Source organism: Ranitomeya imitator, chromosome 2 (assembly GCF_032444005.1).
Source record: "Ranitomeya imitator isolate aRanImi1 chromosome 2, aRanImi1.pri, whole genome shotgun sequence".
Classification (NCBI taxonomy): Eukaryota; Metazoa; Chordata; class Amphibia; order Anura; family Dendrobatidae; genus Ranitomeya; species Ranitomeya imitator.
Genome location: NC_091283.1, coordinates 393,907,842 through 393,919,046, shown reverse-complemented (window position 1 = coordinate 393,919,046; position 11,205 = coordinate 393,907,842). Strand labels below are relative to the sequence as shown.

Below are 11,205 nucleotides of genomic sequence, written 5' to 3'. Positions count from 1 at the left end.
AGTGCATAATGTGGAAAATTTCCTGAAACAAAGGAATCAAGGTAAACAGTTTTTTTGTATAGCGCACTCATGTTAAATACAAAAGAGCAATTGATAAACAATAATTTAAAACAATAAACAATGGGAGGGAAAAATAGAAAAACCTAAAGCTGCTGTGACACTGGTATTGGCACCCTTCACATTAAATAAGTATGGAAACACATTTTGACTCACCTGTGGTAAATCAAAAATGATAATCACCTGTGATTAATTGTCGATGCCCATCTGACATGAATTAGTCAATAAATGATGAATTCAATGTTTTAAAAAGCCACATGGTGAAGACAAAGGAGCTGTCTAAGGACATCAGAACTGCTACTATTAGCAAACAAGAGACTTCCAAAGGGCATGAGGCCATCTCCAAAGACCTTGGTATCCAAGTTTCAACAGTGCACAATGTTATTAAGAAGTTTGCCAAGCTTGGAACAGTCAAGAACCTCCTTGGACGTGTTGGAAAGAGAAAAATTGACAAGAGAGGTCTTCGAAGGTTGGTGCGAATGGAGGAAAAAACACCACGTCAAACAACTAATGATCTGAAAACAAGCAAGAACAGTCTGGGATTATGGATTCAACAAGTACCATACGTAGCACACTAAACCAAGCAGAGCTTTATGGGCGAAGGCCAAGGAGGAAACCATTGATGAATAGACATTAAAAGGAACAAATGATTTTTGACAAACCAAAAAGTACACATCCAAAAAAAAAAAAAGGAACGTTTTAAAATGGCCATCATTGAGTCCTGACCTCTATCCCATTGAAAATCTTTGGGGTGAGTTAAAATCTGTGTTTGAGAAAAAATAAAGCTGTGAACATTCAGCTTGAACAAACTGCAAAGGAAGATTGGGAGAAAATACCAGCTGAGAAGCGGAAGAAGCTTATAGATAGCTACAAAAATGTTTGGAGGCTGTCATCAATTCCAAAGAGTGTGCAACCTAGTATTAATTAGGGGTGCTTTTATTACTGAACATGTTTTTTTTTGTTTCTTCTATAAAATTGCAACATGTAAGTTGAAAAACAATGTTTTATTGTTGTATTATTTTGGATTACTAATTACATAATCCTGAGGATATACGGTAACTTTGGTACATTTATTTCTGAAGATATTGTACAGTCTATGAAAAATGAAGGGGTGCCAATAATGGTGACCAGCACTGCATATGATTCATACATAGCTGTATTATATAAATACTAATTGCTTTTCACAATTATTGGTAATTGTACACATTTTCTAGTAATCATTTAATGCTCCAAATTGTTTTCCATCTTTCTTGTAGATGTGTGATTTTTGTATAACTTGTATTTTTCTCTTAAATGTTTTCAATAAAATGATAAAAGAAAGTCACTACTTTCTTGTGTGTGTCCTTAGATGACCAACAAGAGTTGCTTTCACTGTAAAATGTTTCCCACATACTGAACATAAAAATGGCTTCTCCCCTGTGTGAATTCTCTGATGTGCAACAAGAGTTGATTTCTTTGTAAAACATTTCCCACATTCTGAACATGAAAATGGCTTCTCCCCTGTGTGAATTCTCTGATGTTCAATGACATGTGATTTCTCATTAAAACATTTCCTACATTCTGAACATGAATATGGCTTCTGCCGTGTATGAGTTCTCTGATGTCTAACAAGATGTGCTTTCACTGTAAAACATTTCCCACATTCCTTACATAAAAATAATTTTTCCCCTGTGTGAGTTCTCTTATGTCTAATAAGATGTGCTTTCTCTATAAAACATTTCCCACATTCTGAACATGAATATGGCTTCTCTCCTGTGTGAATTCTCTGATGTATAACAAGATGTGATTTCCGTACAAAATATTTCCCACATTCTGAACATGAAAGTGACTTCTCCCCTGTGTGAATTCTCTGATGTGTAACGAGATTAATTTTTCTATTAAAACATTTCCCACATTCTGAACATAAAAATGGCTTCTCCCCTGTGTGAATTCTCTGATGTGTAATGAGATTCATTTTCCTATTAAAACATTTCCCACATTCTGAGCATGAAAATGGTTTCTTCTTTTTAAGAGCTGTTTCATGTTCATTAGCCCTCCTATGACTTTTGTTTTGCATATCAGTCATTGATGAAGCAGAAGACATGACCTGTTGAAAATGATCAGATGAAAGACTTATTCTCGGAAGGGATTGAGGTGCATCTGGGATAATAGCATGTTCTTCATATGTAGCTGGTGAAAGACCATGATCATCTGTTGCAAAATCTGAAAGTATTAGATGTCCCACTGAGCTCCTAGTACAGTTATCTGTCAAGAATAATAATTATTTTATTATTTTCCAATAATACTACTACACCAAAATCATATCAATATTATATATTTTGTACATTTTTTATGAAAATTGTAATACGAATAAATTACCAATTGACTAAGAAAGTAGAGCATAAAGCAATGACTATTGAATTATTACTTTAGGCCTCCAGGTTCTGCCATTCCAATTTTTCACTTGTAGGATTCATGTTCCCCATAGGTTCATGCTTCACTTCACCTGTCACCAGTCAGTTATATCAGGGGTGCAGAACATTTTTTCGGCAAATTTCATTGGGATATTCATACCATCATTTGGAGACAGTGCAAAACTATCAACTTGAAAATTATACTGCTTTATTTGGTTAAACATTTAATTAACTCACCACCCATGTGATGGCTGGAGCTGCTTCTCTTTGGTGAGGCGAGTGATGTTAGGTGGTATTAGTGATATTGCTACTCGCAACTACTTTTCCAGGTTTGTGTTGGTAAGACTTATAATGAATGTATGTGGGGAGCGAGGGCACAGGACAGGGACTAAGGCTATTTGCAGAACCTCCATTAGGCCACATGCTCACATTTTTGTGAATTGCCCGTTTGCTCCCTGATTTTTTCATCAGACAGCACATGTAGATCCATTCACATATCCGTGAAGATCATAGAACTGATAATGAGATTTGAGCAACCCAAAGCATATCTATTTCTGATTTGATTTGGTAGACATACTCAATAGGTCTGTGTGCTGTTCAAAAAAAAAAAAACCTGGCAGCACACCAACACTTCACAAGGAAACAGGAATGTAGCATTATTATGTATAGCACAGTCACTTATAATACAGTCTATGTTCTTGTTATATACAGTGCTATCCTTAATTACATAGTTTCCTCTTATGTATAACGCTATCCCATATTACGTACCATTCTGACGAGTTATGCATGATGCCGTCCTTTACTCCTTTACTATACAGCGCCCTGTATGTAGAGCGCTGTCCATTATTACATAGTATGATCTCTTGTTTTGCATAGCACATCTCTTACATAGTGAATTCACATTATTTTTGTTATTCACAGTGCCTTCTCCTTATTACATAAAATCCTCTCTTTTTAGATATCAAATAAAAAGACTGCTCATGGAGCTACATCTGACCAGAAGACCAGTCCATCAGCCTCCTCCATTAGAAAAGGAGCTTTGCTATATATAGGAGATAATGAGACTAATGAATATATATCGTATTTTACGGATTATAAGACGCACTTTTTTCCCCCAAATTTTTTTTTGGGGGATGTCTTATAATGCAGATATACCTTACCAGCCGCAGGCTGAGATGAGGGGCGTTCGGATGTGCGGTGCGGCGTGCCTCTGCGGGTGTCTGATGATGCGGTTGCTCTGTTGACATCTTGAGAAAGCCCAGGGCCCCCGCAGTGACATGGTTTCCTATGCGGTGGACTTGACTCCGGGAAAATGGCTGCCGGCCGGGGGCAGCGCATGCGCAGATGGAGATCTTGGCACCAAGATCTCGGGAGATGAGATTTCAGCGCTGAGATCTCATCTCCCGAGATCTCGGTGCCGAGATCTCCATCTCCAAAAATTATACAAGAATAGACATGCTGCAGATTTTACCAATGAACATTTTTAATGGTGTGTAGCTAATAGCATATTAATGGTGGAGTACATATATGTATTCAGGAGCACAGTGGAGAATTCTTTATTTAAGAGATAAATGTATATATACAATATATATGATATGACACTGTTATTTTTAGGTCTGCGGTGATCAGTGTGACAAAACAAGTGGTGGCTGGAAGATGTCGACATGAAGGTCTGACGAGATGGAGAAGAAACAACAGAAAACGGCTCTAATCAGATGAGACGAGAGCACTGGATGTAAATATTATTCTGTATTTGTAATATATGACTTGCTGTAATTGTAAAATAATCTCCCTAAGGCCACTTTCTCACATTCATATACAATGTCCATGTATTTCCAGATTAAGGCCTCTTTCAGACGTCAGTGTGTCTGGTACGAGTGGTAACAGTTTTCACATGTATCGGAGACACTGACAGACGCAGACCCATTCAAGTAAATGGGTCTGTGCACATGTCAGTGTGTTTCCATGGACTGCGTGTCCGTAGGCAAAATACGTTGACATGTCCATTTTTTACCAGCAGCACCGGTCGCAAAACATCCCACACAAGTGCACACGGATAACACACAGGGATGTCATCCGTGTATCAGCGCCTGAGAAGCAGCGGTACAGTTAGCACTGTTCCCCGGCGCCGGGTGCTGAAGACCGCTCACATCATTCTCCCCTGCTCTGCTAGCCATCAGTGCGAGCAGGGAAGAATGATGAGAATTATATTCAACTGATAACAGCGACAGCAGGCGGTGGCTGATGGGACTATTACTCCTATTAGTCTACACCTGTTGCAGCTAATAATGAGAGCAGGCAGCGGCTGATGGGAGTATTCATCACCCGCTGCCTGAGCTATAAATACATTTTTAAAAATGGTGTGAGTCACCCTGTATTTTTGATAACCAGCCAGGCAAAACTGACAACTGGGGGCTGCAACACTCACCTGTCAGCGTTATCAAGGCTGGTTATCAAGAACAGAGGGGTCCCCACTCCCATTGTTTTAATTATATAAATAAATCATTTAAATAAACAGTGTAGGGTCCTCCCCATTTTGACAACCAGCCTTGCTGAAGCAGACAGATGAGGGATGTTATTCTTAGGCTGTTAATGGCCTATGGATATTGACCCACCCCCAGCCTAAAAATAGCAGCCCGCAGCTGCCCAGAAAAGGCATATCTTTTAGATCCGCCAATTGTGGCGCTTTGCCCGGCTCTTTCCATTTGCCCTGTTGCAGTGGCAAGTGGGGTGCATATTTGTGGGGTTGATGTCACCTTTGCATTGTCAGGTGACATCAAACCCATTACTAATCCTATAGTTATATGGTCAATAAACACACAGGCAGAATAAAGCCTTTTATGAAAAATGAAACAAAACACACTTTTCCATTTTATGCTAAAAATAAACACAGTTATACTCACCTTACGCCCATCCCATTGAATTCCTTATCTCCTGTAATAAACCAAAAAAAAAACAACCATATCCTTCACCTGTCCATCATTCTGTCCCACACCGTAATCTATGTCTGGGAATGGGGATTAATAGTTTTCAACCTGGACCGTGCCAAGATGCGACCGTCCAGGCTGAGAACCATTAGCGAATGAGCTGCTGCGAGCACAGCATCAGTGAGCAGTGGGCTGAATTGCAGTGACCTCAGCACCGTGAGAAAAAGTCACTGAGTTCACTGCATTTCAGCCCAGTGAGTTCACCGCTGATTCAATGGAATGGGTGTCAAATGGGCAGCGGGTGGAAAACATTCCCATCAGCCACTGCATGCTCTCACTGTTATTAGCGGCAGCTGCTGTAGGCTGACGGGAGTAATAGTCCCATCAGCTGTCGCTGTTATCAATTGAATATAACTCATCATTCTCCACAGCTCGCGCTGATTGCCAGATGAGCTGGGGAGAATGATGCGTAGCGGTCTTCAGCACCCGGCGCCAGGGAACAACACTAACTGTTCAGCTGCTTCTCAGGTGCCCGTATATGTGGTACTGATGTGGCACACAGGAGGCACACAGTTGCCAAATGTGCTGCAAGTATTACACACAGACACTGATATCTCCGATACTGTTTTTTCCGGTACCGGAAATATCAGGATGTGTGAAACCAGCCTAAAGTGGTCTTTAGGGTGTTTTTAGCATTGAACTTTCCTCTATCAGAAACCCTCATGGCTGTTTGTTCATTGCTTTGATGTTCATACATTATCCTTTGGGAAGGGGGGTGTTTCCCCAGCACTGGTCACATTGTGTGTTTTGATTTCTCATGAACTAGCACAGCACAAGCTCAGCTCCTCCTTTCTCAACTTTCTGAAGCTGTTTATCATAACCTCACCCACACACTGCCAGAAACACAATGCTGATGGTCCACGAGAAAAATGTTGCAAACAATGGACGGCACACAGAATATATTTCCCACATCCATCTGTTGAACAAGTGATGCAATTGACTTGTACTCTAAAATTATACCATTATTAACTCTCCATGAAGAACATCAAAAGAATAAAAAAAATCAACAGAATTGTTAGATTTTGCTCAAACAGTCTCAAAATGAATTAAAAAGTTACCAAAAAGTTGTTTGCACCCAGAAATGGCACCACTGAAAACTACAGCTTCTCACGCAAAATATAAGCTGTGATATATCTCCGCTGATGTAAAATTGTAAAGTGTCTGACTCTCAGAATATGACAATATAAAAACAAATTTTTTTTCTTACAGTATTTATTATACAAAAGTAGCAAAACACTAATATAAATATATAAACTCAATATCGCCATAATCGGATGGACCCACAAAATAAAGGTAACGCCATATATGTGCAGCACACGAATACATCAAAAACCAAAAGAAGTGTTTTTTTCTATAATTCCCCTATAAGGAGTTAAAAAAAGTTACTTAAAACGTTAGAAGTATCCCAAGATTCATAAAAATACCATGGCTCGTGAAGCGGAACAAGTAAAAAAAAAAAAAAAAAAACATTGTCTTAAGGACTGAAAATGGGCACATCCTTAAGGGGTTGATGGACACATTTGCACTCTAATTTTGTATACAAAGATGTAACCCCCTGACAGTGCGCTCTTCACATTGTGAATATAGAGTTGGGCCTCAATCAGACGATATCAGTTTTTTGTTTTAAACAAGTTAAAGTACAATTTTTGCTACAATATGTTGGTTCTATTTTTGGTCTCGGTGTCCGTTTTTACAATCTGTGTGATATCCATTTTTTTTGTTTGTCAAAGCCTCTAATATCAACTGCTCGGTGAAGAATAGACAGCACTCAGATGACAACACAGATGACATCGGAGTGTTACCAGTTTTCTCACGGACACATTCACTTGAACGGGAACGTTTCCTCTATAAATCAAATGAAAAACAGACGTCTCCATTTTTTGACTGACAGCCGATTCATGTTCAAAATTGATGTGTTGTACAACTAATGCAATCAGAAGCAGAGTGGTCCCATGTATTATGGAATCTGTCTGGGTTCCGATATTTTTTAATAATGGAAGTTCTTGGAATATCTCACGAGAAAGTTGTCAGATCACTCACCATTACGGGTTGTTCTTAATATTCTTCCCCTATCTACTGCATCGAGAGAACTATGGAAGCTCAACCAGTACTGGCTGGCAATATTGAAGGACAGAGAAGGATTAGCTGGGAAGTTGAAGGCCTTTTTTCAAGATAATATTGGCTCGGCATCGCCCCTGATAGAAAGCATTTCATGCATCCCAAACTAAGGGGGGGTTCTGATTAAAGAGATCTCTAGAATTAAAACTAAGAGTAGAGCCCATACTATTTATGTTAAGCGATGTGTGGATGAGGCAGAACAGCGGTTTGTAAATTCCTGAACTCAGTTTCATAGAGATAAATGGGTGGGAGCACAAAAATTACTAAATAATCACCTTTTGGAACAGGCAGAACATAAAAGATTTTTTATCAGACAATTTCTATACGGAGGGGGAATGCGGGGCATCTGTTGGCCACAGTCGCTAGAGCTCAGCAGGGATCTCCTATTATTCCGGCAATTAAGACAATGGATGGGTCCACAGTTACCGGGTTAGAGGAAATTCTTAATCAGTTTCTCCTTTTCTATCAACAATTATATTCTTCCAAACTCTCTATGACAACAGAGGCGATTGATAGCCATCTTAGCTCATTGCCTCTGCACAGTTATCGGAGGAACAAAGGTTGGCATTGGATGTGCCTCTTACAGTGGAGGAACTGGAGGAAGCTCTAACCTCATTTCGAGCTAATAAGGCTTCGGGGACAGACTGGCTGTCAACTGAATTGTATAAAGAGGTGGGTTCAGTGTTGTTGCCTAACTTGCTGGATGTCTTCCGGGAATCCCTTAGTGTGGGTGGTCTTCCTAAATCTATGTCTGAAGCGGTTATAGTCTTGCTGCCTAAGCAAGGGAAAGATCTGACCCTTATGGATTCCTATAGACCCATTTCCCTTTTGCAGGGTTGATGTCAAGATTTTGGCCAAAGTGCTTGTCATGAGACTCCTAAAAGGTCATTACTCACTTTGTTCATGGTGTCCAGACTGGCTTCATGCCTGCCAAATCGACTGCCATAAATTTGCAACGTCTCTTTATTAATCTACTGGCACAGTCGCAGAATGTAGGGGGGGGGGGGGGGTGCAGTGCTCTCGCTCAATGTTGAAAAGTTTGTGGTCTGTCATGAGGGGTATGGGTTTCGGTCCCATTTTCTTGGGTCAAGCTTTTATCCTGCATTCCATAAATTAAAATAAATGGTTGCACATCAGAGGCTTTTGAGCTGTGTAGGGGAACTAGGCAGGACTGTCCCCTGTCCCCTCTGCTGTTCGCATTGGAGATAGAACTCCTGGCTATTAAACTCCGAACTAGTGGGGAGATAAAGGGCTTTGTGTTATGACCTGGTGGTTAGGAGCACCCGGAATGACCTGATAGTTAAACCTCATACAGGACGAGCTCTGGGATGTGGGAGCTCTGCTGACCGCAAGCCCTAATCCTATCACACACACTAGAAATAGCCGTGGAGCGCTCCTGACCAGACCTAGGCGCCTCGTCACAGCCTAAGAACTATCTAGCCCTAGAGATAGAAAATAAAGCCTACCTTGCCTCAGAGAAATTCCCCAAAGGTAAAGGAAGCCCCCCACATATATTGACTGTGAGTAAAGATGAAGTCACAAACGCAGAAATGAAACAGGTTTCAGCAAAGGGAGGCCAGACTTACTAAATAGACAGAGGATAGGAAAGGTAACTTTGCGATCAGCACAAAAACCGTGAGTCGGTGCGGAGGGGCCACTCTGCATCCCAGAGCTTCCAGCTAGCAAGACAAAATCATGAAAACCAGCTGGACAAGAAAGCAGTGAACAAATAATGACTATCAGGAACTTAGCTTCTGCAGAAGAAGGCAGGTCACCAGAGAGATCCAGGAGCGAACTGAACCAATGCAAAAACATAGACAGCTGGCATGGAGTAATGATCTGAGAGGAGTTAAATAGAGCAGCCAACCAAAGGATAAACCACGTCACCTGTGTAAGGAACCTCAGAAGCAGCAGCTTCACTCATAGCCACCAGAGGGAGCCCATAGACAGAACCCGCCGAAGTACCATTCACGACCACAGGAGGGAGTTCGACAACAGAATTCACAACAGTACCCCCCCTTGAGGAGGGGTCACCGAACCCTCACCAGAGCCCCCAGGCCGATCAGGATGAGCCAAATGAAAGGCACGAACAAGATCGGCAGCATGAACATCAGAGGCAAAAACCCAGGAATTATCTTCCTGACCATAACCCTTCCACTTGATCAGGTACTGGAGTTTCCGTCTCGAAACACGAGAATCCAAAATCTTCTCCACCACATACTCCAACTCCCCCTCGACCAACACCGGGGCAGGAGGATCAACGGAGGGAACCATAGGCGCCACGTATCTCCGCAACAACGACCTATGGAACACATTATGGATGGCAAAAGAAGCTGGAAGGTCCAAACGAAATGACACAGGATTAAGAACTTCAGAAATCTTATATGGCCCAATGAAACGAGGCTTAAACTTAGGAGAGGAAACCTTCATAGGAACATGACGAGATGACAACCAAACCAAATCCCCAACACGAAGTCGGGGACCAACACAACGCCGGTGGTTAGCGAAACGTTGAGCCCTCTCCTGAGACAATGTCAAATTGTCCACCACATGAGTCCAAATCTGCTGCAACCTGTCCACCACCGCATCCACACCAGGACAGTCCGAAGGCTCAACCTGCCCTGAAGAGAAACGAGGATGGAAACCAGAATTACAGAAAAAAGGAGAAACTAAAGTAGCCGAGCTGGCCCGATTATTAAGGGCGAACTCAGCCAAAGGCAAGAAGGACACCCAATCATCCTGATCAGCAGAAACAAAGCATCTCAGATATGTCTCCAAAGTCTGATTAGTTCATTCGGTTTGGCCATTAGTCTGAGGATGGAAAGCCGAAGAAAAAGACAAATCAATGCCCATCTTAGCGCAAAAGGACCGCCAAAACCTCGAAACAAACTGGGAACCTCTGCCCGAGACGATGTTCTCTGGAATGCCATGCAAACGAACCACATGCTGGAAAAACAATGGCACCAAATCAGAGGAGGAAGGCAATTTAGATAAGGGTACCAAATGGACCATCTTAGAGAAGCGATCACAAACCACCCAAATGACCGACATCTTTTGAGAAACAGGGAGATCAGAAATAAAATCCATGGAAATATGCGTCCAGGGCCTCTTCGGGATCGGCAAGGGCAAAAGCAACCCACTGGCACGAGAACAGCAGGGCTTAGCCCGAGCACAAGTCCCACAGGACTGCACAAAAGAACGCACATCTCGTGACAAAGAAGGCCACCAAAAGGATCTAGCCACCAAATCTCTGGTACCAAAGATTCCAGGATGACCAGCCAACACTGAATAATGAATCTCAGAGATAACTCTACTAGTCCATCTATCAGGGACAAACAGTTTCTCCGTAGGACAACGGTCAGGTCTATCAGCCTGAAACTTTTGCAGCACACGCCGCAAATCAGGGGAGATGGCAGACAAAATTACCCCTTCTTTAAGAATACCCGCCGGCTCCGGAACACCCGGAGAGTCAGGCACAAAACTCCTTGACAGGGCGTCAGCCTTCACATTCTTAGATCCCGGAAGGTATGAAACCACAAAATCAAAATGAGAGAAAAAGAGCGACCATCGAGCCTGTCTAGGATTCAACCGTTTGGCAGACTCGAGATAAGTCAAATTCTTGTGATCCGTCAAGACCACCACGCGATGTT

The 11,205-nt window shown here is 41.8% G+C and overlaps 1 protein-coding gene across 1 annotated transcript in view; it reads right to left on the bottom strand.

Annotated features, from left to right (window-relative positions):
* The window catches only part of LOC138666658 (oocyte zinc finger protein XlCOF7.1-like), a 144,985-nt gene continuing 133,780 nt past the window's right edge, over positions 1 to 11,205 (bottom strand). Inside the window, exon 20 of the mRNA XM_069754848.1 lies at positions 1 to 2,301. Within this exon, the coding sequence (XP_069610949.1) occupies positions 1,382 to 2,301 (920 nt within the window). The 3' untranslated portion in view covers positions 1 to 1,381. The remainder of the gene's footprint in view (positions 2,302 to 11,205) is intronic.